Genomic DNA, 26,470 nt, shown 5'->3' with positions numbered 1-26,470 from the left:
TCATGACCTTCTCTGGGGATGCTCCAGAGCTGAGCTGTCCAGTAGCTACCAACCTCTTTAAGCCCTTGGAGGAGTGCAACTGCGGCACTGGATTTCTAATTTTATTTCATTTTAATTTACATTTTTAAAATGGAAGCAGGATTTCCATGGTGGTCCAGTGGTTAAGAATCTGCTTGCCAATGGAGGGGACACAGTTTCCATCCCTGGTCCCAGAAGATCCCACATGGCGCAGAGCAACTAAGCCTGTGCACCACAGCTACTGAGCCCGAGCTCTGGAACCCACGAGCCACAACTGCTAAAGCCATGTGCCCGAGAGCCTGTGCTCTGCAACGAGAGAAGCCATGGCAATGAGAAGCCCACGTACTGCAACTAGAGAGTAGCCCCCACTTGCCACAACTCGAGAAAGCCCACCAGCAGCAACGAAGCCCCAACACAACCATAAATAAAATAATATTTTTTAATAGAAGCTCCTAAATCCTCGTTATGTACTTATTAAAATAGCGAACTAGTCTAAATGAACTAGAACATTTACTAGCGTACTTTTTCCATTGGACTCAACTTTATTGTTTGAGGGAGGCCTGCCTTTGACATCAACAACAGAACTGCATAAAATATCATTGTTAGATTGTAGTGTGTGTCTCAATTTTACTTTTTTTTTTAATGTGGCTACTGGGAAAATTTAAATTACATCTGTGGCTCATATCGCATTTCTCTTGGACAGCACTGGTCTAAGGTCTTACAGCCCTGTGAGGGCTGGTCAGTGTCCCATGGGAGCCATTCCCGACTTTCAGAAGCTGATAGTTTACTAAGATGCCCAGGTGATTCTTATGCACAGCAATAAAAGCATAAGATCTGGAGGACACAAGAGACATGCTGGCCTCTGGGCGGTAACCCCAGAGTGGCCCCAGTCCTTCTGAGGGTGGGGGCAGGAGGCAGAGTGAGCGGCAGAGAGACCCCTGCCTGCCACTGTGATGTCACAGAGGCAGCCTCCTGGGTCAGCCAGCCCCACCCCAGCGTGTCCTGGTTATGAGAGGACACCCTCTCCAGCCTACCTCATACCACCTGACCCCTCTGCTGGCAAGAGGGGCTCTGATTCATCTTCACACTCAAGGTTCATCCCATGCAACCAATTAAGACATAACAGAAGAAACACTGAAACCCCTCTGCCTCATAACTTCAAAAGTGAATGAGCAATTCCTCTCAGCTGATTCAAAATGTTTGTCTCACCCAGAAGGTAGGTACCTTAAATTTTGAAATCTCATGACTATCTCATGTGTAGTCCCCTTACTATTGGATGTGTAATATGGGTTATACAAACTCATCGTAAGGAGCTTGAGAACACTCGGTAGGATTATCTGAAATGGAGTAAAAATGTGTTACTTGAGCCCAGTTTTTATTGATAAACCCAGTGATGGCCCTACCTTGGCCTCTTGTTCTTTCATCATCTATTAAAACTTCCATTTCTTCCTCCTTTGTCTCTTATCACACCTTTCCTCTGCTCCCAGGGCAGCTTAATGCCTTCTAGGTCTTTTTTCCCTCTCCATCTGTATGATTTCTACTACAAAATCTAGTCCCTGGCAAAGGCCCAGTGGCACGGAAGTGATAGCAGTGATAAACTATCACTCCAGTGAACTGAAAGAGATGCTGAGGCATTCCCATGACCAGCTCCAATCCAAAATCTGCTGGAACTAAGAAAGGACAGCACAATCTTGGGCTCTTCCCAGTCTCAGAATCTGCAGAGACACTTCCAGACCCAGGAAGACACTCACAGCCAACAAAGATATCTTGGCTTGTTTAGTGGAGAAGGCACATCTGGAAGTGACTTGCCTTCCATTTTGAGAAAGTTGGCAACTCCCAACTTGCAGCTCACAGGGTTACTAAAAAGAAAAAAAAAAAAAAAATGATGTTCACTCTCCTATATCTTACCTTTCGCAGGGGAGAAAAATGAAACTTACGATTAGCTTGAGAAATAAAATACACACACACAGAGCAATGTGGTGCGCTGTTTATGGGCTGGAAGTTAGAGATATCTGAAGAAAAGGAGTTTCTTTAAAAAAAAAAAAAAAGACACTTATGGAGCCTCAGAAAAGAGCTCACAGTTCTGAAGAACCACCAGATTATTGGACTCAGCCCACTTCCCTGGTTCAGAATCTCCCTAAGCGATTAGATCATGAATAGGCCAACCCTCAGAAGTGAATACAGCTAGGACTAGCCGTAGTGGAAAAAAAAAAATTTATTGGTTTACGAGGAGAGATACAGAGGAAATGATGGGAGAGTCCGTTTATCAGTATACACCTGTGAAGTTTAAAGGAGGCAATCTGTTGCCTCATTCTGAGTGCGCTTTCATAACTGGGCCACGGGTAAGGGTGACCAGGCTTCGCCTTGACCGAGGGGCGGCCTGGCCTTGACTCAGGTGGTTTCCAAGTTGACTCTGCGATTACGAGCGTGTGGCCTTGAGACACTGGGGTTCTGACTTCTCCGGGTAGTGAGGATTAAACGTCCGTGGCTGCTAAGTCGCTTCAGTCGTATCCGACTCTGTGCGACCCCATAGACGGCAGCCTACCAGGCTCCGCCGTCCCTGGGATTCTCCAGGCAAGAACTGCCAAACCGTCTAGGAGAGGGACGGGGTAACCGAGGAGGACAACTCTCTTTAATTCGCCTCCGAGAAAACAGTCGCTCAGGGAGGTTAGGGAACTTGGCCAAAATCTTTAGAGTCATGGGGTGGGGCAGGGACTAGAATTCAGATCTGCTGTGGGTTGGTGGCCTCGAAGTTCCGTCTCTCGGACCCACGAAATGAGGCAGAGACAAGGCCTTTCTGCAGAACAGGAGCCGGGGCGTACCTTTAGGGGGAGGGGGCAGGGTGCGCGGAGACCTTAGACTTGGGTTTCAGCTCCTCCCGACCCTCTGCCCACCGGCTCGTGAGCGGAATTCAGGGGGATGAACGGGGATCTCCGCACTCCCTCTGCCCACCCCGCCTGGGAGGACCCTCGGGACGCCGTCCCCGTCCCCCCAGGAAGATAGAGAGGCCCCGGGCGGGGAGCCCCACCCGCTCGGGACATCCCGGCGCTCCGCCGCTGGGCTGGGCCTAGCCAAACGATTCAAAACAGGCTCCAAGCGTCACCTTGGCAACGCTCTCCCGTTGCTAGGCGACCGGGCGCCGTAGTAAACCGAGGGCGGGCGTGTTACTAGCGGATGGGAGGAGGCCCGCGGGAACTAACCCGACGTTCCGGCTCTGCGACTGCCGGGGGAAGTCGGGGGAGAGGGCAGAGAAGGAAGGGACGGGGTGGGGCGCGCATGCCGGATGCAAACGGGGCACCCCTTGAGAGGCCACTCCCGTTAGGCCCCTGCCCCGCCAGTCTGTGCCCGACACCCCACCACCCCCGCCCCGCCCCAGCAGTCCCCCGAGAGCTCCGTCACCCCCGCGTGAGCGATTGCCCCACAGGATGCCCAGATGGGACTACCCCTCTGATTCACTCCAGCTGCTGGAGGCATGAAAGAAGGCGGCTTCCTCTCCTGGAAATGACTGCATTCGCAAAAGCCCTCAAACAATTCCATTAAAAAGAGGAACGGGAAAAGCCACAGAGAGGAGAGCCCCCGCAAATGATTTTCTTTGGCCCTCCCCACTGCACAGAAGTAGGTGTTCCCAGAACTCGGGACCCGTATTAGGAAAACTGGAGTCCTTTTCTTATTCTGTGAGTGTCTGGGCCCATGTGAACATAAAGCATGATTACATTAGGAATTAACCTGAAGCTGGGAAACCCCAGAGCTCAATGTCCTGTAGTGGCTTTAGTATTTTGGACACTCGGCATGGGCATTTTAGTGATGTTAGACTTCCCATTAGGGCTGGGAAGCGGATATCAAAATGTCCTGAGCCAACGTTGCTAATCATCCTTAGTAAATGTGTCATGTGTGAGGCATTGAAGTAATAATTGTAATAAAGGCTACAGAACCTCAGAACTTTGGACATTCGCGATCTACCATCCGAAAGGGCTTCAACCAGGAGGGAATCACAGGGCTTGGGAAAGGACATAACATTTCCAGACTGTCACTGGCTTGTGAACAATCTGATTGTACCCCGGTCTCTGTGAACTGAAGATAATACTTGCTTGTGAGATCACTGCTGTTTTCTGGGCTTGGCGCGTCAAACAGCAGGAATGTTTCCACAGGTGGGAGGAAGCGTATTGGCACAGGGTCTGTTTGATGAAACTCAGGGTGCTCCTGTGTAGAAAGGCCTAGGGTGTGTCTGTGGACCCTCTTTGCAACTTCTCCCTGCTCTTTCGTATGTGAAGCAGGAGGATCCCTGTCCCTTTCACCATAGAAGGCTGTTTGGACACTTCTTTAAGATCTTATCTTCAGCCATGGTCTTCCTAATTGTATTTGTGAGCCAGGTTTCCATTATGCACTTCATTCATTCATTCCATTCATTTGTGGCTGTTAGGGCTAGGCTCTGAGGATCAACAATGAATAAGACATAGTTGCCACTGTATCTAGAAAGTTAGTCAAGTGAACAGACCAGCCAAGTAAACCATGTGATGAGTTACAGGAGAAGGCACACAGAATAGAGCAGTGTAGACCAGAGCCAATAACAACTGAAACCTTTACACTGTATTGCAACCTTTCGTCTACTTAGTAACAGAAAAGAATTAGTTAATAGGGCCTGAGTCAGAAATCTGACTCCTGGGAGGACAGAGAGTATACTATCTATGTCCCAAAATAATGGAAATTAACTCTGAATATCATTGGAAGGACTAATGCTGAAGCTGATTCTCCAATTCTCTGGCCACCTGATGTGATGAGCCAATTAGTTGGAAAAGACCCTGATGCTGGGAAAGATTGAGGGCAAGAGAAGAAGGGGACAACAGAGGATGAGATGGTTGGATAGCACCACCCACTCAATGGACATGAGTTTAGCAAACTCCAGGAGATAGTGAAGGACAGGGAAGCCTGGTGTAATGCAGTCCATGGGGTGGCAAAGAGTCGGACACGAGTGAGTGAGTGAACAACTGTTCCAAACAAACCTTTCTCGGGACAAGATGCCAAAATGGATATGTGTGAGAATTAAAAAAAAAAAAAAAAAACAAAACCTGGAATCCATAGCCCAGGCTTGGACCTGAGGGAAAGGCTGTGCTTTACAATCTTCCCTGGTTCAGGGAAGCCTGGCCTGCAGTCTGTGGGGTCCCAAAGAGTCAGACATAACTGAGCGACTGAACTGAACTGAACTGGTTCAGCACCTCAGCATTCTAACCCATTGTTTTAATCACTTCTAATCGCCAGAGTAGTCACAAACCAAATTGAATTCCTGTTTACAAAGTATGTGTGGGTGTCCCAAGATCAATTTCTCTTTTTTTCATACCTAGTAAATGTGGTTTTAGACAGTGCAGGGCACAGTAACTGAGGACCTTAGCAGGGATAGGTTGGTCCCAGCCCTTGGCTTTGTGATGTCACAAATGTTCAGTTGCACGTACATCCCTGTGGAGGTATCCTGAGGGGGTCAGGGTCCAACACGCCAAAGTTCAGGAATGTTCTGAGACACGGAATCTTCTCATCTGTGTTGAGTCAGGAGCTTCTGAGCCTACTCAAATTATATTTATGTGGCATTGACTAGCAATTACTTTAAGAGAAGAAAGAGAAGGAACAAAAACCTAACATGCTCAAATTACAATGAAAAGACGTGAGTGGGATACTCGACTCTGATTTTTGTGGTCAGGCAGGCAAACTCATGCTTTGTCAAAAAGAGGAAATTGAACATTGTGGCCCAGGGTTCTTGGGAAGGGCATGGGGGTGGGGGGCACAGTCAAACAAGCATGTACCCTAACTGCACAGCTTCCTACAGGTATGTGCATGTTAAGTCACTCATGTCCGACTTTTTATAATCCCATGGCCTGTAGCCCGCCAGGCCCCTCTCCCAGACCTAGGCCTTAGTGTTAATCTCTCAGTCGTGTCCAACTCTTTGCGACCCCATGGACTGTAGCCCGCCAGGCTCCTCTGTCCATGGATTTCCCAGGCAAGAATACTGGATTGCATTGCCATTTCCTTCTCCAGGGGATCTTCCCTATCCGGGGATTAAACCCAGGTCTCCTGCATTGTAGGCCGATTCTTTACTGTCTGAGCCACTAGAAAAGCCCAGAGCTAGGCTTTGGGAAGGCTAAAATAATATAATTTGGAAGGCCCTCTTTAAAAAAATAGTATAAAATGACAAGTAGAAATTAAATAATAAGCATCTTGGAAGGGGCCTGAGTAAGTGGGGGACCACAGAGCTGAAGTTTCATCAGCTCCACTCTCTAAATCTACCTCTAGACTTCCTCACGTAACCCATCTGAGACTCTGCTGCTCCCATCTCCTTTTCCCTGGAGAGGGCATATTTTGGGCTATTAAGGTACAGGAGGTGCAGTTTATGAGCAGAGGTAATAAAAACCAAAGACAGGACTATGCCAAAGGGTGACTCAAGCGGGATATGAGAAGTGTCTCCAAGTATTTGCAGGGTGGAAGCAGAGAGAAGGGAAAAGAATTGGTCACTCTTCTGGGGTGGAAAGGGAATGAGGATACGATTAAGTCAAGAAAAATGTGCACAAAACTCATCAGGAAACATTGTTGAACAGTATTTTCTGATACCTCGGAGTTGTATTTCCCATGGGAAGTATTTGAGGACCTATTGAGTCACTGAAAACTAAAACTGGCCACAGAAAAATGTGCCACAGGAAACAATCTTACAAGATGTTCTCGAGGGAGCAGCTGGATGGCTCCAGAGTTCATTGTGAGCCCTGAATTCCAGAAAGCTGACGCATGGCTTCTATAGATTACTGTGTGGGAAGGAGGCCAAGGCAAGAAAAGAGAGTGCGAGCCTGTAGGGTGGGGCAGCCACCTCCACCCACCTTTGCTGCTGGTGTGGGGAAGCATGCGATTGAAGAAGGAAAATATGGGAAGATAGTGCCACCCAGCGTTGAGATGAAAACTGCAGCCAGAAACCAACAGCCAATTCAATGGCGAACAGGAATCAGAAATTCTCCGCTCCCTTTTCTTAAAGGAGAGGAGGGAAATAAAGGGTCTTTGGGTAATACAGACATCACCCCTGGACTGAAGCACACAGGTGTCAAACAGGGTGTTAAATAAGGCTGACAAATAAGGAGAAATATGGTATGATATCCCTATATGTGGAATCGTATAGTGAGTGAGTGAAAGACAATCAGTCATGTCTGACTCTTCGCTACCCCACAGACTATACAGTCCATGGAATTCTCCAGGCCAGAATACTGGAGTGGGTAGCCTTTCCCTTCTTCAGGGAATCTTCCCAACCCAGGGATAGAACCCAGATCTCCTGCATTGCGGTTGGATTCTTTACCAGCTGAGCCACCAGGGAAGCCCAAGAATACTGGAGTACTAGCCTATCCGTTCTCCAGCAGATCTTCCTGACCTAGGAGGAATCATATATGTGGAATCTAAAAAGAAATTATACAAATGAACTTATTTACAAAGCAGATACAGATTCACAGACCTTATGGTGGATGGGGGAATGGAAGGATCAGGGGAAGGGATAGTTGGGAAGTTTGGGATCTACATGTACACATTGCTATATTTAAATAGATAATCAACAAAACCATACTGTACAGCACAGGGAACTCTGCTCAATGTTACCTGGCAGCCTGGACGGAAGGGGAGTTTAGGAGGAAATGGATACAAGTATGCCTGAGTCCCTTTGCTGTCCACCTGAAACTATCACAGCCTTGTTAATCGGCTATACCCCAATATGAAATTAAAAGTTTTTAAAAAATAGAGTACAGAATATATCGGGTGACAGGATCGAGATCAAAGACTAATTTGGCAGAATGTGGACTAATTCAAATGCTCCAAGGGGAGCCTGCCTTTGAGTCCCCAAACCAACTGCACAAACACAGGATGTGAGCATCATGACTCGGTTGGTGGCAGATCTGGTCGACGTGGCGGAAGGGCAGGGCAGGGCAGGGCAGAGAGGCTTTCGCTAAATGTCAGCCCAAAGTGAGTCAAACAGGTGTGATTTTTATGGCACGTTAATTCCCTATTATATAGTTTTCAGTCTGTTCAGTTTTTTTACTTGTGTGGTCAGAGTGGTGACTCCCAAGTTCCTCGCATGTGGAACCGGAAATTCAGAACTCCATCCCTGGGTGTATGCAAAAAGTTTTCTAAAATTATAGGTTCCTGGGCATCACCCCAGAACCACTATGGCAGCTCAGGATGGAGCCTAGGAATCTGCATATCTTCCAAAGTTGCAAAGATGGTTCTGATGCTGATCAGAATTGACCCCTACTGCTCTCAAATATGGAGCCGACTTTGAGGACTTTACAATCAAGACAAACAGCTGGAATATAGAAAGCACCATGGGAGCGGACAAGGACAGAGAGGAGGGAATGGTCCTTAGGAAGAAGCATTTTCAAAAATGAGTGACTTGAGTTCATCTTGACAAGAGGCAGATCCTTGGGTAAGAAGAGAAGACATTCCAAGAAGAAGGAAGGAAGAGCATCTGCCAGGATGAGGAGGATGAGGTCCTTGGGTATTCAGGGGAACACAGCAGTCTCCCCACCTTCTCAACCCCAATTAATTGGCACAGTTTTTGAGGACAGAAAGCACCATTTGTATTCCTAGGGGACTGACAACAAAAGATATGCAATCAAACCCTTATTGATTTGCCAGGTTTGTTTGCTTTTTGTTTAAGTTTTAGAAATGTACTTTAAAAAACAAATTTATCCCTTTGCCCAAAGATTGGGAGAGACATGGTAGATAGCCACAGCTTTGCTAACCCAGGGATTTATTTCTCTCCAATCCTCCTCCCTCTGCAGGCTTACCCCCAACACTACCTAACACACAGATGGTCTCAGGATGTTATAATTCTTACTAATGTCACTCACTGGAGAGTGGAGACCACCCGTGACACCAGGAAGCCTTTCCATACCCATGGCTCTATGAGGCCCCTGACATTGCAGATCACAGGGCTTATGAAGGGGATGGAAAACCCGACACAAGGGAATGGGAACTGACAAAAGTTACTACAAAGCAATGGTGACTCTGTGATGTTTTGTCTGCCATAAAATCAAGCCCAATCCATTCCCACCAGGTTCCTAGGGAGTGGCAGTGTGATGGACACTCAATCACTGTGCACTTTTTTAATTTATTTTTTAATTGAAAGATAATTGCTTTACAGAATTTTGTTGTTTCTTCACTCTGCACATGTAGGTCCTTGCGTCTTTGTGCTGAATCCCCAATGGCAAGCTCTTCTGTGTAATCGCTCAGGACAACTGGACCATGAGTGCCTTGTCAATTTTTAAATGCCCAAGTTCCCCACAAGGCAGCGTTTAATCATGAAGCACTCCAAAATATATGACAGAGGGGAGGGGTGGGAGGAGGTGGGAGGGAAATGGAAAGGGAGTTTTCTTTCTACCAACACTAAACCAAAGGGATTTGGAGCACAGATGGCATCTGCAGTCATTCTGGACAAGCTGTGAGACAAGGACCATGGTCAAGGTAACCAGCTTCCCTCTCTTATTGTTTGGAACATGCATTTCATAGCTGTTTTGCTCCTGATTTCTTTTAAGAGATGTGCCAGTCTCATCCATTTGTTGTCCTTACTAGTCTGTGTTAATCCTGAGGTTTTGCCATTAACTTATGTTGATGGAAGCATCACTGAAAATTGGTAGAAATTAATTATTGAAAAGTATAGATTTTCAATCTATATTTCCTAGTGGTCTGAGCCTGTGTCTGAAGCCACACACTGTCCCTTTTTTAGAGACTGAAGAGTCCCCTCGGCTTGGGGCTTGTCAGTACATGCAAAGATAGAACGTGTCTGTGGCCGCTATTTCTTCTCCGTGATCCCCTGAAGGAAACCGACTGCCAAATTAGATTGTTCTTCTAAATCAAGAGAAAGGCATTTTTAGGGGGAAGAATAAAATATGTTGTGAAGGGTATGGCAGTGTGGGTGTTGAAGACAATTCTTGAAGATTCTTGAATGGATTCTCATTCAGTTATCAAGATAATCGTTGAATGAGTTTCCTTGAGTCTGTCCTTGGTAGACACTCCTGGGAACAGCGTCTTTGGACTTCATTCCAAGCTCTTTTTCTTCTCTTTTCAAAACTTTTTACTTTATATTCGAGTATAACTGATTAACAATGCTCTGATAGTTTCAAGTGCACGGCAGAGCGACCCAGCCATCGTATACGTGTATCCATTCTCCCCCAAACTCCTCTGCCGTGAAGGCTGCCGCAAAACATGAAGCAGAGTTTCTTGTGCTATACAGTAGGTCCTTGTTGGTTATCCATTTTAAATATAGCAGCGTGTACATGTCCATCCCAAACTCCCTAACTATCCCTTCCCCCTGGTAACCATAAGTTCATTCTCCCAAGCTCTTTTTCATTCTCTTTCTCAACTTCTTAAATTGGTTGTCACCTTAGAGCTGCTACAAAGTGGTTGTACTGTGATGAGGGGATTCATGACTCTTATTTCGGAATAACCTGATGAATAATTTGTGAATAGGTATGATTTTAAATGGATTGAGGGTAAAATTTTAAAATCTGATGGGATAGTGGATAAATCTCCAAGTAATATGGGGTTGAAAATAAAGTTATCAAAAACGTAGAATTGCCTGAATCCTTAGTTCCATCTTTATACAGAATAATGGATGAAAATGTTGTACCTTGAAGTCTGTTTCCTATTCAAGCAATGGATATAAAAATAGAAAAGGTAAGTAATTAAGAGGAGCAGAACAATGACAAAAACCAATAGGATTTTCAAAACTAAAAAACAAGATGAAAACATTCTTTTGGGAGAAGAAAAGGGGCTTATAATGACTTCCATATCTGGCAATATAAGACCACCCCCCCTTCCAGGTATCATGGCTTTTGAGTCCTCACCAAGGTCACCCAGAGTCTTGAACCAACAATTCTTGCTGGAGTTAATTTGTTGAGTGCTTTAAAAAAAAAAATCTTATTAGCAAATTGCTTTACAGAAGCTGTTTTATCATACATTTTCCTTATTGGCTTATATCTACATATGAATCTGGTATATTTCTTATTGCCATAAAAAAGTGCACTTTGTCTGTGGCATGTACTGTTTTAGCCCCTAAAAATTATAAAGAACAAACTATTATGATTCTAAGATAAAGTTGCCTGTTTAATGTAGAAAATGTTCAGCTGGAGATGATGAGAGAGGCAGATTTATGGGCCTGTCTTATTTAGCTATGGTTTTATTTACATCTCTTAAACTAAGCAGATTTGGGTCTGATTAATTCTGATGTAAGTGATTCCCCTTAGAAAGCTCAAGATGGTTTACTTTAAGAAGTGTCTGTCAGCAACTAAGTATGGGCTTCTTTTCCGTTCAGTATATATTAATATAACAGTACAAACTGCTTCGTAATGCAAAGTGTGAGACCTGTCAGATCTCTTTATTTTTATTAATAAATCAAATTCAATCTGGCTCCACGCCACCACTCCCCAGCACTGAAACATCTAACATTGGACATTTTCATCTCACCCTTCTTTTAGGTTAAAAATGACAAGGCCGAGGGCTCTAGCCAAAGCCACGGGGGCTGCCTTCATTCTGCAGCCACCCACCGGGTCGCCCCCGGGCACTGCAACCACACTGGGCTGTGGAGCTGCACCTGCAGGTTCCTTGTCCACCCGCCAAGGACACCCTCCTATGGCTCCAAGGCCAGGGCGCTCAGTGCCCAGCCTCCATGAGTACCACGCAGCCACCTTGCATTTGAGATTCTCTCAGTTCAGGCATTGTGGGTGGAAGCTGCACTCAGATCTCCACCTCTCTCAAAACCCACCACTCTATTTCCTCTCCAAGGGTTGCAGCATCCCATTGGTCCTCTGCCCTCCCACCCTCAAGAGCCCGGTGCCTCTATCTGCTCCCCTAGGGAGCATCCTCTTTAACATTCATTAATAGGATAAATGGGCTTTCCTGGTGGCTCAGATGGTAAAGAATCTTCCTGCAATGTGGGAGACCCAGATTCGATCCTTGGGTCAGGAAGATCCCATGGAGAAGGAAATGGCTACCCATTCCGCTATTCTTGCCTGGAGAATCCCATGGATATATGCCCCCTTACTCTTCTCAGAGGAATCTAGCACAGGAAAAGTGAAAGCGTTAGTCACTCACTCATGTCTGAATCTTTGAGACCCCATGGACTGTAGCCTGCCAGGGTCCTCTCTCCATGGAATTCTCTAGGTATGAATACTGGACTGGGTTGCCATTCCCTTCACCAGAGGATCTTCCTGACCCAGGGGTTGAACCTGGGTCTCCTGCATTGCAGGTGGATTCTTTACCATCTGAGCTACCAGGGAGGAAGACATCAAAACCTTATATAGGAGAGTCGTAAATTAAAACCCATTTATAACTAAAAGGAGTATAAATATTTTTGTTAGATTGGAGGAATGGAGAATTTAACATGTGAGCCATTATTATATGTCAGATAAGTGCCCAACATTTTGTTTGTATTATTTAAGTAAATCCTCGTAACAACAACAACAACAAATACCTCCCCACTACTTTTCCCTGAAGACAAAACCAAAGATTACCAGCAGGAACATCTGGTGATCGCCCAATCCTTTTTCTCAACCAGATGCACACTAGCTCAGTGGCTTAATCACATTACTATCTGATGCTTGTTCAGATTATCCCCAATAAGCGTTTTAATATAATAAGGTCCGGCTGAAATAAACATCATCGCTTCAGCGCCTGCTCTAGGCCACTCCTGGAGCCGAGCTCGCCCAAGGCTACTTGGAGAAAACTCCTAAGGGCTGGTCGCGCCCACTGTGTTGGAGGAAAGCAGCTCCATGGAGTTTAGGGACCCTCGGGGGAGGGTGCTGATCTCGGATCTCAGATGAGGCTCTAACATCAGGCTCCGCGTGTGTGTGTCTTATTACAGATGGGGCTCCCGAAGGGCTTCTCTAGCCAACGGACACGCCTATCTGCCGTCCTCAACATGCTATCACTCAGCCTCTCCACAGCATCCCTGCTCAGCAACTACTGGTTTGTGGGCACACAGAAGGTGCCCAAGCCCCTGTGCGGGAAAGGTCTACCAGCCAAGTGCTTTGACGTGCCGGTGCCCCTGGATGGGGGCGGCACCAACGCATCTTCCCCGGAGGTGGTGCACTACAGTTGGGAGACCGGGGATGATCGGTTCACCTTCCATGCCTTCCGGAGCGGCATGTGGCTATCCTGTGCGGAGATCATGGAAGAACCAGGTAGCTGCCTCGCCCCCAGCCGCCTGATTTCTTGTCCTCCCTCACAGAGGGAAGTGGCCCTCCCTCGTTCACACCTGCAGGGCTCACCCCTAGCCTCAGCATCTCCCCCTTCTCCATTGTATCCCTTCCACATCAGACTCCTTTGTCATAAGGTCGAAATTCCATCCATCGGGCATTTCACCTCCAGACAGTCGCTGGTTTCAAACAGCATCCCCCTTCAACAGTCTCATGCAGACTTTGAAGGTTATGAGACTTCCCATTCCTGCCAGCTAGAGTTGCCATTTAGAGACAAAACAAGGAGACTATCGTAGAAAAAGCCTGGGCTCTGACCAGCTGTAACCTTACAGGAACAACTTCACTCCTACAGGCATTGATTTTCTCATTTTTGAGATGCAGGCATCAGAGTAGATGGCCCTTAAAGCATCCTAGAAGCATGTTCTCATTCTAAGTGTTATTGTTGCCACTGAAAAGGCAGGGCAAGTGAAGCCCAGGGAGGATAAATACATCGTGGAAGTTCTCCCCAGAGGAGCCGCAGACAGACCCTCTCAGGTCTCAGGTCGCGGGGCGTACACTCTCAAAGCAGGCGCTATGCCAGCATGTTAGGTGGGGACTTGTCCTTGGGTGAATAGCAGAAAACGCTCCCTCATCCCTGCTCAAAGCTTACAAAGACCCCCTTTGGTGAAATTTTCCTAAAGCCCAGAACTGTGTACAATTTGCAGTCTACAGCTTCTCCCAGTTTGGGCTAAGGCGAAAAGGAGATGGGAAAGGATTATAAACTCTTGGGTATATCCATTTATTTTTACATTTTTAATTTATTTATTTTAATTGGAAGATAATTACTTTACAATATTGTGATGGCTTTGGCCATACATCAATATGAATCAGTCACAGGCATACATGTGTCCCCCCATCCTGAAGCCCCCACCTTCCTCCTCACCCCATCCCTCCAGGTTGTCACAGTGTTGGCTTTGGGTGACCTGCATCATATGTCAAACTCCCACTAGCTATCTATTTTACATGTGGTAATGTGTACATTTCCACATACATGTAAAGTACAGACTTTTGGACTCAGTGGGAGAAGGACGGGGTGAGATGATTTGAGAGAATTCCATTTATATTTATTATTGTGCCATTTAGCACTGCTGTGACTCCAGTCCGGGAAACAATTTAGAGCCACTCAAGCCAGCAGCAGGAGCAGAAGGAGCTGGTGAACCAACGCTGGAAACACCCCCTGGGTGACTTGGGGAGTGTCCTCTTCAAAATCAGGACTTGAGGCAGAAATTAATCTTGGATGGCTCTGGCCTATTTTGTTCATCCATCCTTGCATCCTTCCCTGCTGCCAAAGAGACATTTATGGCCTGCCTCCCATGTGCTGGGCAGGCCCCCAGGATGCAATTAGGAAAAGCCTGTGTCCCTCAACCAGGGCAATACCTCACCACCTTGTACCTTGTCTATTTCAGGGGAGAGGTGCCGAAGTTTCCTTGAACTCACACCACCAACCGAGAGAGGTGAGAAAGGACTACTGGAATTTGCCACGTTGCAAGGCCCACGTCACCCCACTCTCAGATTTGGAGGGAAGCGGTTGATGGAGAAGGCTTCCCTCTCCCACCCTCCCTTGGGGCTTGTGGCAAGTATGTGGGTTTGATGATAAATTTAGTTACCATTGAGTTGGGCCTCTGGGGATCTAAACTGTACTGTGATCTCCTGCTTTTCTTTTCTTCTGAGTCTCACAGGGTGACACTAACTCCCACTAGGCTGATTCAAACTCCCACCTGGCTGACACTCATTCCCAGGCAGGAACACAAAAAAGCATCAGCAGGGACAAATAAAGTTCCCAAACAGAAATCTACCAACAGCTCTAACCTACTCCTGTTGCCAAGTAACCATGTAGAAAGCTTGAGTTTTTCCTTTTCCAATTTTTTTTTTTTTTTTGCATTTCAGTAACTTTATTGAAATGTGTATATCCCTTAGTACCAAAACATAATGATAGTTGGTTAGGTTATCTCTACCAATGCAAAATTAACACTGATGTAATACATTTTTTTGTAACATAGAAAGGAAGGAGTCAAGGCCTGAGGGGAGGAAGAAGAGAAACAAAATAGATGGTTCCAGAATTAAAATTTTTTAAGAAAAGAAACAGAAATAAGTAGCAAAAGTTACATCCCTAAAAGATTTGGTGGAAATTGGATGATTTCTTCTCCAGTCTCCCTAAGAGTATTTACACTGAGTTAAGCATGGTTGTGTATGGGATACTGCGTAGAGTGAGAGCTGATAGCCAAGAGCCCCCTGGTCAAGGACTGTCGCAGCTGCTTTCAACTCTGTCTTCTCCTCTGGTGCTAATGAGGCTCTCCACTTCTCATGGGCAGCATTTGTTCACCGCTCGTTCAGTTATTTAATTGTCAGGGTGAGGGTTCTTCTTCCTCTGGTTTCTGACAGAGATCCTCTGGTTATCACTGGGAGCCCAGTTTGCCTACATTGGACTTGAACTCATCAGTTTCATCCTGCTACTGACGGACTTGCTGTTCACGGGGAACCCTGGCTGCAGCCTCAAGCTGAGCGCCTTTGCTGCCATCTCCTCTGTCTTGTCGGGTGAGCAGGGTCTCAGGAGCTACAGAGGGGGTGGGTGTCCCCTGTTGCCTTTGAAGCCTAGCCGGCAGCTGGAATCTCTGTCCTAAGGGAAGGAAGGAGCCCTGAAGAAAGCTAAAGAATGGAGCCAGGAGATACAGCACAGGCGTCTTTAATTTTATTATTTTTTTAATTTAATTTTATTTTTAAACTTTACAATATTGTATTGGTTTTGCCAAATATCAAAATGAGTCCGCCACAGGTATACATGTGTTCCCCATCCTGAACCCTCCTCCCTCCTCCCTCCCCATACCATCCCTCTGGGTCGTCCCAGTGCACCAGCCCCAAGCATCCAGTATCGTGCATCGAACCTGGACTGGCATCTCGTTTCATACATGATAGTATACATGTTTCAATGCCATTCTCCCAAATCTTCCCACCCTCTCCCTCTCCCACAGAGTCCATAAGACTGTTCTATACATCAGTGTCTCTTTTGCTGTCTCGTATACAGGGTTATTGTTACCATCTTTCTAAATTCCATATATATGTGTTAGTATACTGTATTGGTGTTTTTCTTTCTGGCTTACTTCAATCTGTATAACAGGCTCCAGTTTCATCCATCTCATTAGAACTGATTCAAATGAATTCTTTTTAATGGCTGAGTAATACTCCATTGTTTATATGTACCATGGCTTTCTTATCCATTCATCTGCTGATGGACATCTAGGTTGCTTCCATGTCCTGGCTATTATAAACAGTGCTGCGATGAACATTGGGGTACACGTGTCCCTTTCCCTTCTGGTTTCCCCAGTGTGTATGCCCAGCAGTTAAACTGAAACAGCATGCAAAATGCTAGATTATGTCATTACGTACTTTGCAAAATGATTTCTCTCTGGGTTCTTTCTACTTGCAAGTTTTCTCATTATGTTCAATACGGTTTGGTTTATTACTTCTGAGTCGTGACATGCATACAGCTTTGCCGGACTCTGTTGGATCAAGTAAGAGATGCCTGTAAATCAGTGGTCCCCAAGCTTTTTGGCACCAGGGACCATTTTTTATGGAAGACAATTTTTCTGCAGACTGGGGGCAGGGGATGGTTTGGGGATGATTCAAGCGCATTACATTTATTGTGCGCTTTGTTTCTTTTATTATTATATCAGATCCACCTCAGATCATCAAGCATTAGACCCCAGAGGTTGGAGCCCCTAGTGCAGATGATGGAGAGGGTTCACGTTGGGGATGCAGATGGGAAAGACCTAAAAGGGAGGAGAGCCCAGCGTGCAGCATTGACTAGAAATGTTCCCATAGCTCAAAACCGAACATCTGGGGAACCAACAGTAAACATGCCTTCAAGGAGGAGCCCCCAGTGCAGGGTAGCCCTGATGCCAGATAGGGAATATGATTTGCTCCCAAATCGTAGTCCCTATAGGTAGATGGCAGTGCTAGCCTTTCTCTAAGGGTGCTGCCTCCCTGTTTCTTTTGCAGGCCTTCTGGGGATGGTGGGCCATATGATGTACTCACAGGTTTTCCAGGCAACGGCCAACTTGGGTCCAGAAGACTGGAGGCCACACGCTTGGAACTATGGCTGGGCTTTCTAGTAAGTGCTTATCACCTCCGCCACCTTTCTCTTCTTCCCCGGTCCACCTCCATTTAATGGCAGCCCTCAGCTAGGCACTTGCTCTCTGTCCTCCTTCCTTCTCTCCATCCCTCATCCCAGACACCTGTCAATCATCCAGAGGGCTGGACCAGCAGGCCATACCCATTCTCTCCCCACCTTCCAAGGAGAGGTACAGAGTGGATTCCTCCGGCTTATTTTTCGTGAGGACGTTGTCAAGTTTTTCTGCTGATAAAGCTGTTAAGAAGTGCTTCTACACCTGACATGTAGGACGTCCTAGGGAAATGAGACTGATTTTGCATGGTTTATGGAAATGAGGCTCTACATTTTATATATTCTGTTGCCCACAAAGTTCATTCAGATTTTTCCATAAAAGCTTATAGAGAACCCTGAACAAACTTTTTGGCCAACCCAATATTTTATGATTCAAAATACTTGGGAGACAGAGAAATGAAGAAATAGCCTTGAAATCTGGATTCCATTTCTATGAATGGCTGCCCACTCTCCTCCTATAATGAATAAGTTCATCCTGTCTCCATTCTTATTCCACCAAACCGTGTTAGAAATGAAACAGTCTCCCCGTAACCCTTAAAGAACTAAGGGCTCAGTTAGTTTGCTGCTGCTGCTGCTAAGTCGCCTCAGTCGTGTTTGACTCTGTGCGACCCCATAGACGGCAGCCCACCAGGCTCCCCCGTCCCTGGGATTCTCCAGGGAAGAACACTGGAGTGGGTTGCCATTTCCTTCTCCAATGCATGAAAGTGAAAAGTGAAAATGAAGTCGCTCAGTTGTGTCCGACTCTTAGCGACCCCATGGACTACAGCCTATCAGGCTCCTCCATCCATGGGATTTTCCAGGCAAGAGTACTGGAGTGGGGTGCCATCGCCTTCTCCTCAGTTAGTTTAGACTTATCTTATTATAAAGAAGGAAGCAGAGACCATGATGAAACACATACATTCAAGGGTAACATCCCCTTTATGTGGGTTTCTTACCTTCTCCCTTGAGGGACACTCTCCATTCACTACACAGATGCCGACTTAGGTCTTTATATGAACCATCTGGGCTGAGTGCTAAGCACTTACCAGTGCTGGAAAGACAGTGCCAGGCTTGAGTTTCTGTGCCAAAGAGGCACATGGAAGCCTATACCTGTCTGTCACAGGATCCCATCCCCTTTCCTCATGGTATAAATGGGCTATTGGATTCGGGGGTCTCTGATCTTTCCATCAGCCACCCTACCACAGTTTAGCTCATCTCCAGACTCATCATTTCTCAGCTGTTGTCCATTTTTTGAGCCATTCTTGGCATTTCAACTGCAGGGCTCAGACTTCAAAACTCCCACCAAAGCATCTTAGTCCGTCACAGGCAGCAGAGGGGAACGCACAGCAGCGGCACGTGGCCTTCCACTGTCACAGCCTCGTGAAATCCACCCCCCAACAACACCCCCCCAACTCCTGGTGTCCTGGGCTTCCCACGATGGTGAGGCACTTAGGGGTTTGACTTTCCTGGTTCTTAGGAGTGTGTTTGATATGGTTCCCTGGTGTCTTTTTCTCTTTGTTGAATCCATCCAGCTTCTGTTCCATCTTTTACAAATTTCTCTGGGCTAAGAACCACACTGTTTGCACTGTAGGCCTTGTTTCCACTAGAGAAGTCTATACTAATGCCTCTGGATGTGTACTCAGGGCTTCCTGAATGCCTCCCAGAGGCTCAACTCTGGAGACCCTACGACAGCTAGGCTGAAAACCAAGGAAGACGGAAGAGGTATCTGAGTGCAGGAAAATCTTTGGCAGGAAATATGTGTGTGTCAGGCTTCCCTGGTGGCTCAGAGAGTAAAAAATCTGCCTGCAATACAGGAGACCCAGGTTCAATCTCCGGGTCAAGAAGATTCCCCTAGAGAAGGGAATAGCCGGCTACCCACTCCAGTAGACTGGCAGACTATAGTCCATGGGGTTGGACACGACTGAGTGACTCACACACACACACACGTCAGGGAAAGGCAAGAGGTAGTGCGTTGGGCTGCGTGTACTGTGTCAGATGAGCTACAGGTCTGTGGAATTGTTGAGATTATATGAGGGTAACTGCAGCTTGGGAAACTGCAGTAGTCCAAAAAATTGTGTGTGGCGGGGCAGGAGTGAGTGTGTGTATGTGTGTGTGTATACACATATACACAGAGCTTCCCTGGTGGCTCAGATGGTAAAGAATCTGCCTGTCAATACAGGAGATGCAAGTTTGATCGCTAAGTGGGGAAGATCCTCTGGAGGAGGGAAATGGCAACCCACTCCAGTATTCTTGCCTTGAAAATCCCATGGACAGAGGACCCTGGCAGGTTATAGTTCATGGGATTGAAAAAGAGACAGACACAACTTAGTGACTAAACAACAACACACACAAACATACACACGTATAAAATAGGCCACCAGGTATGAAAGAACACAGCACTTACAACGAATCAGTGCAGTGAAAATGAATGTTAAACTCCTGACTTTAACCCCATATGAATCATGGTTTTTTACTACAAAACATTCAGAACTTACCCTAGGACAGACCAAATTCAGACCTCTGCTCTTTATCTATATGTGAAAGGTGACACCCTCATGTTCCTAAATCCCTAAGAGGCATCCCCTAGTTGACTAGTAGGAAGGGACCTTGATATTTTTCTTTCAAACCCGTGAGAAAGCATCTTAATTTCCCATTTTGTGTGTGTGTGTCCCTAGCACGGCCTGGGTCTCCTTTACCTGTTGCATGGCATCGGCGGTCACCACCTTCAACACCTACACCCGGCTGGTGCTGGAGTTCAAGTGCAGGCACAGCAAGAGCTTCCGAGGAGCCCCAGGCTGCCAACCACATCATCACCAGTGCTTCCTGCAGCAGCTGGCGTGCACAGCCCACCCGGGGGGCCCCGTGACCAGCCACCCCCAGTTCCACTGTCAGCCCATCCGCTCCATCTCCGAAGGGGTAGACTTCTACTCAGAACTACATGACAAGGAACTTCAACAAGGCACCAGCCAGGAGCCTGAGACCAAAGCAGCTGGCTCATCTGTAGAAGAGTGTTAGGAGTTAGGGGGTTTGGAGAGCAGACCGAAGCCCCACCTTACACGTTGCTCTGTGACCAACACGTGCTCAAGCCACAGTCTGTTTCCTGAGTGTGACTTTCGGAGGTTAAGAACAAGGGTATTGAAAGTCTAAGTCCAAGGGCTGCATGCCCAGGTGCCCAGCGCCCTGGCTCCCTTTTCCATCACAGCTCAGTCTCACTGCCCCCACTCCACCGCCCCCCACCCCACATCTCACTCATTCAGAAGTTCTTCTCAATTCGATTGTTCATTATGTGCTGGGTTCTGGGAGATAAAAAAAAGGAGTAAAATAGAGATCCTGCCCTTTAGGGGCAATCAGGCTGGTCAGGAGAACAGAGATGGGTGGTTGATGGGGCTCAGCTCAGCCGTGGCGCACTTGACTTTAAAGCCACACACGGGGAGGCAGTACTAGGAGCTATGCCGTGTAGAGCGGGTGCCTGCCACAGCGTCCTGCACCCATTGGTAGGGACCACATCACACCATGTTAATTACTATGTTAATTACACATTATCCTTGGCGAGACCAGGAGAGCAGGACACGTGAGAAGGCTCCCACAGCCTGCAGGGACAGGCCACCCCCAAAACAGTCCCCCTGAAGTCCCCTGGTGGCCTAATGCTTAGGATGCCAGGCTTTCAGTGCCATGGCCTAGGTTCAGTCTCTGGTCAGGGAACTGAGATATCCAACAAGCAGTGGGTGCAGCAAAACAAAAACAAAAATCCAGCCCACCGAGACCATGAGGACAGGACAGCGGTTCCCCAGTGGAGAAACCAAGGGACGCTTCCCCAGAGATCAGGCTGCAGCTGACACTCCTCTCTGAGCCTCCGGCTCACATCCACCGCCTCGCCCCTTCCCTCTTCCATCAAGGAGAACACACCATCCTTGACGGCTGGAAAAAATGTGAGCGGCACACACGTATGCTCCTATACACAGTGTTTATTTGTTCTGTAACAATTCACATTTTAAATAGTGCTTCCTGACAACGTACCAGCCGGCTCTCCTTAAACACGGGTACTAAGGATGGCCATTCACATTCGAAGGGGCGGGGGTGGGGAGGGGAAGCCACTGGACCACACGAGGAAAGGTGGCAGAGACCCTCTGGAAGGGGGATGGTGGGGAAGATGTTATCTAGGGTGGAGGGTTCATAAGGGATGTAAAAAGGAGGTGCTGGGAGAAGGAACAGCCTTGTGTTCTCAGAAGTCAGTACCGTTTCTAAGTAGTGGTTGATGGGCTCTGCTGGCACCCCAAGTGGAGCTCAGGGGAGGAGAGGAGCCCTTCCTGTCTTAGACGTCTGGTCAGGGGGTTGCCTGAGAAGAGAGGGAAGTTCAGGGACATGTTTGACAACAGCCCAGCACCCACACCGGTCAGATGAAGCTTCCTCGATCTTTATCCACTATGTACACCCCACTGTACTGGCTGCAAGAGAAAGAGGAAACCTGTGTCCTGCTGTTTTAGCCAGAGAGAGATTCAAAATGATCAGGGTCAAAACAGTGTATGTTAAGTTGGTTTGCAAACACACCACAAAGAATTTAGGGACTTTTTTTCCCCTGACTGCTACTGATGTGTTTCTGGGACACGCCCAACATAAATACAGTCTTCTGCCCTCAACAGTCCCTCTCAAACCAGATCCTCAGTAAACAACTCTGCATTTGACTCTTGCCTAAAGTGGGTGGCTTCCCAGTAAGCCTTCATGGGGCAGGGCACCAGGTGGCCCAGCCCCGGGCCATAGGATGGGCACTCAGGCTTTAGGTATTCAGCTGACTGAATTAGTCCTTAGGATTCTCTCCTAGACCAAACTTGATCCTACACCCTTCTAGCCAGGCAGATTCAAACCCTAGAAGTGAATCTGGAATCAATCCCATGCTCCTGGATGTCTTCTAATTGTTCCCCTAAGTTTACAATAAGCTGGACCCACACATGCCTTTCAAAGAGGTAGAACCAAATTTGCTTTCAGGGACTTAAGGCAGAGGGGATGAGAGGGCAGAAACCTGGTTAAAAGACCAGTCTACAGGCTGGGCACCATGGTTGCTTAGAGCTCTGGCTACCAACTTCTGTTAGGTCACAATGCCTACCAGTGGGCAATTCAGACATATCCCTTTAAATCTGGCATCCCAATTTTCTGTAATCTCTAAAGTCGAGTAATCTATTAACACAAGCTAAAAAGACACAGGTTTAAGTCACGAGAGAACCTGAGTGTACTCAGGGATGACTTATCAAAATTATTCCAGAACAAAAGTGGCTCTCCTCCGGCTCATGTGGGACTCCCTGCTGTATGAACAATGGTCTAGACGTTTAACAGAGAACCTGATAAAGTAACGTATTCATACAGAAGGAGGAAGAGGAAGCGCTAGAGATAACTCTAAAGAATTTCACCACTTATAAAAGCTATAGTATTTACAGAGACATTTTCTCAAAATACTCTGCTTCAAGGGCTCTGCAAGGAGGAGGAGTGTACACGGCAGAATGGTTGCATGCTGGGCTCAAGGAGCCAGAGTCAAAGTCCAGAAACAGCTTGGCTCTCGTGCAAGCAGAGCAGAAATTTCCCTGAATAAAAGAGCAGAAAGGAAGATGCCCATGAGGAGAAGATGCTGAGGAAGCAGAGTGGAGATGAAGGGGGCTGAGGCTGCCCGCCTCAGTCGTTCCTGACTTGAGTTTTCCTCTAAGCTGAGGATGGCATACACATAAGCACATCTGAAGTAAACATGATAACAATGACCATGACTGGCAGAACAATATCAACTGAGACGTAACCTCTGGGCCTTGATGGTGGAGGGGGTGGGGGGAAGGGGAGGGGGTATTTAAACCACTTTTGCTCCCCTTCCGATAGTCAGAATGGGAGAAAATTATTGCAAACAAAGCAACTGACAAAGGATTAATCTCCAAAATCTATAAGCAGCTCACACAGCTCAACAGCACAAAAACAACCCAATCAAAAAACGGGCAGAAGACCCAAACAGACATTTCTTCAAAGAAGATATGTTATTGTTGTTCAGTTGCTAAGTCGTGTCTGACTCTCTGCAATCCCATGGATTACAGCACACCAGTCTTCTCTGTCCTCCACTATCTCCTTGCTCAAATTCATGTCCATTGAGTCGGTGATGCTATCTAACCATCTCATCCTTTGCCGTCCCCTTCTCCTTTTGCCTTCAGTCTTTCCCAGGAAGAAGACATACAGATGGCCAATAAACACGTGAAAAGATGCTCAACAACCTCTGAGCCACTGGGGAAGCCCTCACTCATTATTAGAGAAATGCAAACCAAAACTACAATGAGGTATCACCTCACACCAATCAGGGTTAATTGTTATGGTCACTACATCTAGAGAGAAGGAATATGTGAGGAAACAAGATAGGAAGCGTAAGACGAGGAAGAAATGAGAATTCTGGCTGGCTCGTGCTATCCCCACGTCAGTCTTTCTTGCTGCTGCCAAGGTCAGGGGGCAGGCGAGGTACCAGCCGGGGGAGAATAGGGGAGAGAGGCTGAGGGGCCCTCCAAGTCAGAGGTCGGCGACCTGTCTCAAGAGGACCCAAACCAACAAGATGTGTTTCAGACGGATGAAAACCTGGGTCCCTGGGAGCTTAGGATGTGCGTATCTAGAGAAGACTTCATCACCACACGAACACACAAATGCACACTCAGGGCGTTAGGCACAGCAAAACGTTCCAGGAAGAACTTCCCCGGAATTTCCCAGCCAGGGTTCATAAATTAGACATACAAAAAATAAAACAGTAAGATTCACAGTTCCCAACTATCCACACAGAGTGCCTAGGAGAAGGGGTTAATCCAGGGGTCGGGCACGCAGGTAAGACACCCCAGCCAAACGGGTGGTGCTGTTACCAAAGAACTCCAAGTGCCTTTCCAAGTGCCTGGCGATGGTCACGCAGAGGAGGTGGAAAGGGGTGACAGAAGTCCTCCTCTCCAAAGAATTATGTTTACACCCGCTGGGGAGGGACAGTGACACTCCGTTCACTTCTTCTGGAACTGCAGAGTCCAGCAGCCTAGATCTAGGGAGAAAAGGGCACGAATCAGTGACTTTAATTTTTTTCATGGTAGAGACATGGAAGGGCTCTCAAGGTCAGAATATCCCTCTATTTCCCTATCCTTTTGTCTTAGCCTCCAGAGTTTACAAGTATCCCTCCAGAAAGGCCCAGAGACCTTATCTTTTTCCACGATACATTCTTGAACACTGAACTAGGCTGTCGTATTGAGGAGGGCAGGAGGTGCATTTTGAGCAAAATAACCAGTCAGTCCTATAGGAAATCAACCCTGAATATTCATTGGAAGGGCTGATGCTGAAGGTGAAGCTCCAATACTTTGGCCACATGATGTGAAGAGCTAACTCATTGGAAAAGACCCTGATGCTGGGAAAGACTTCAGGGCAGGAGGAGAAGAAGCCAGCAGAGGATGAGATGGTTGGATGGCATCGTTGACTCAATGGACATGAGTTTGAACAAACTCCAGGAGATGGTGAAGGCCAGGGAAGCCTGGCATGCTGCAGTTCATGTGGTCAAAGAGACACAACTTAGCAATTCAACAACAACAATAAGAGTTCTTCACAGTAGGTAACTGCCACAAGCCCTGCACAAGGCTGGCATCACCAGCCTTACCCAGGAAAGACCCGGAGTAACAGTAAAAGCCATGACCCCCCACTTCCAAATGTCTCCTTTAAGAGAGAGGGTACCATTTCCAGCTCAGAACAACCAAGCAATATAGTTCAAGGTCATCACTCACCCCTACAAAATAATGCTGGTCTAAAACAGCTGTTTCCTGATACCCAGCAATTCAAGAAGGTACCCACCCGCACACTTGACCTTCTAAAGAGCAGACTTGGAGTTGGCTGTGTTTGCCCTTCACCCTCAAGAGTAACCACACAATTTCTTTCCCAAGCTTGTCACCTGGTAGGGAGAGTCGACGAACTTTATCCTCGAGAGGAATCTGCGCAGCTCTCCGCGGCCAATTTTGGGGGTGGTCTCCTCCAGCTGGACCATTTGGCCTTCCATCAGCGCCCACCGCAGACTGAGCTTGCTGACCACCAGGGGTGCCGGGTGCCCTTCAGAGCTGGGCCCTGCGGTCCTGGTAACGTAAAAGGCATCTTTCCACAGGTCGTTGATCCCAACTGAGGAAGGATACAAAGGAGAGCAGTCAATGAGGACAGAAGACTTGGACTCACAGGAGAGTGGCTGGGCTCAAGACTCATTCGCTCATTTCCTTCTCTGCTGATTCATACAAGACGTTTACGGAGCGCTAATCAACACAAGGTACCGACTAGACAATGGGTGCATGCTGGTGAGCAGCTGCTGGCCAGCAGAGCGGCAAACTCTCTGTCTCTGTACCTGGCTTCTCCAAAGTGGCTACCTTTTTTTACTTAGTAATTTATTTATTTTGGCTGCGTTGGATCTTCATTGCGTCTCGTGGGATCTTTCACTGCAGCACACAGACTCTCCAGTTGTGGCCCATGGACTCTCTAGTTGTGGCGCACAGACTTCAGTAGTCGTGGCACACAGGCTTAGCTGCTCTGTGGCATGTGGAATCTTAGTTCCCTGACCAGGGGTCGAACCCATGTCCCTTGCATTTCAAGGTGGATTCTTTACACTGAGCTACCAGGTAAGTCCCAAAGCTACTTCTGAGAAAGCCCAAGATCAGGAAGTGAGGGGACTGGCCAACTGTGGTAGAAAAGGGAGCACAACAAACTAGAAATTCTGGTAACTCCTAGACTGTCAGTACCTCGTGGCCTAAGCTATGTACCAAGTTAGTGTTTATTCTGCCTCTATAAACCAGGTGTTGCAATAAAAATGGTCTTGATTCTTAATTACCAGTATGTAATGTTCACTGGAACAATGATTGGTTCAAAATTGGGAAAGGAGTACAGTAAGGCTGTATACTGTCACCCTACTTATTTAACTTATATGCAGAGTACATTATACAAAATACCAGGCTGGATGAATCATAATCTGTAATCAAGACCGCTGGGAGGAATATCAATAACCTGAGATATGCAGATGACACCCTAATGGCAAAAA

The 26,470-nt window shown here is 47.1% G+C and overlaps 2 protein-coding genes across 4 annotated transcripts in view; one reads left to right on the top strand and one right to left on the bottom strand.

The window, feature by feature from the left end:
• The first annotated feature begins 1,055 nt into the window (after positions 1-1,055).
• Positions 1,056-20,512, top strand: GSG1 (germ cell associated 1). The gene is made up of 6 exons (XM_027541386.1): positions 1,056-1,234; positions 12,890-13,208; positions 14,669-14,839; positions 15,645-15,797; positions 17,259-17,370; positions 20,097-20,512. The coding sequence occupies exons 1-6, from the start codon at positions 1,187-1,189 to the stop codon at positions 20,434-20,436; spliced, it is 1,143 nt and encodes a 380-aa protein (XP_027397187.1). The 5' UTR covers positions 1,056-1,186; the 3' UTR covers positions 20,437-20,512.
• An 854-nt stretch (positions 20,513-21,366) lies between these two features.
• The window catches only part of FAM234B (family with sequence similarity 234 member B), a 40,415-nt gene continuing 35,311 nt past the window's right edge, over positions 21,367-26,470 (bottom strand). For 2 of the 3 annotated variants that reach the window (XM_027541383.1, XM_027541384.1), the window contains exons 12-13: positions 25,346-25,566; positions 21,367-24,454 (exon numbers count right to left, since the gene is read on the bottom strand). In XM_027541383.1, the coding sequence (XP_027397184.1) occupies positions 24,449-24,454; positions 25,346-25,566 (227 nt within the window). In that variant the 3' untranslated portion in view covers positions 21,367-24,448. The remainder of the gene's footprint in view (positions 24,455-25,345; positions 25,567-26,470) is intronic. The other variant, XM_027541385.1, reaches the window with a different exon arrangement.

The sequence above is a fragment of the Bos indicus x Bos taurus genome, chromosome 5, assembly GCF_003369695.1.
Source record: "Bos indicus x Bos taurus breed Angus x Brahman F1 hybrid chromosome 5, Bos_hybrid_MaternalHap_v2.0, whole genome shotgun sequence".
NCBI classification, from domain to species: Eukaryota; Metazoa; Chordata; class Mammalia; order Artiodactyla; family Bovidae; genus Bos; species Bos indicus x Bos taurus.
Note: the sequence above shows the minus strand (reverse complement) of the source record. Positions and strands in the feature narration are given on the sequence as shown.

Excerpts from the sequence above, each read along its gene's own strand:
- GSG1 (XM_027541386.1), top strand. The coding sequence starts at position 1,187 with ATGAGCAATTCCTCTCAGCTGATTCAAAATGTTTGTCTCACCCAGAAG. Across the intron at positions 1,235-12,889 it reads ATGTTTGTCTCACCCAGAAG|ATGGGGCTCCCGAAGGGCTT; the intron begins GTAGGTACCTTA and ends GTCTTATTACAG. Across the intron at positions 14,840-15,644 it reads TCCCTTGGGGCTTGTGGCAA|AGATCCTCTGGTTATCACTG; the intron begins GTATGTGGGTTT and ends GGTTTCTGACAG.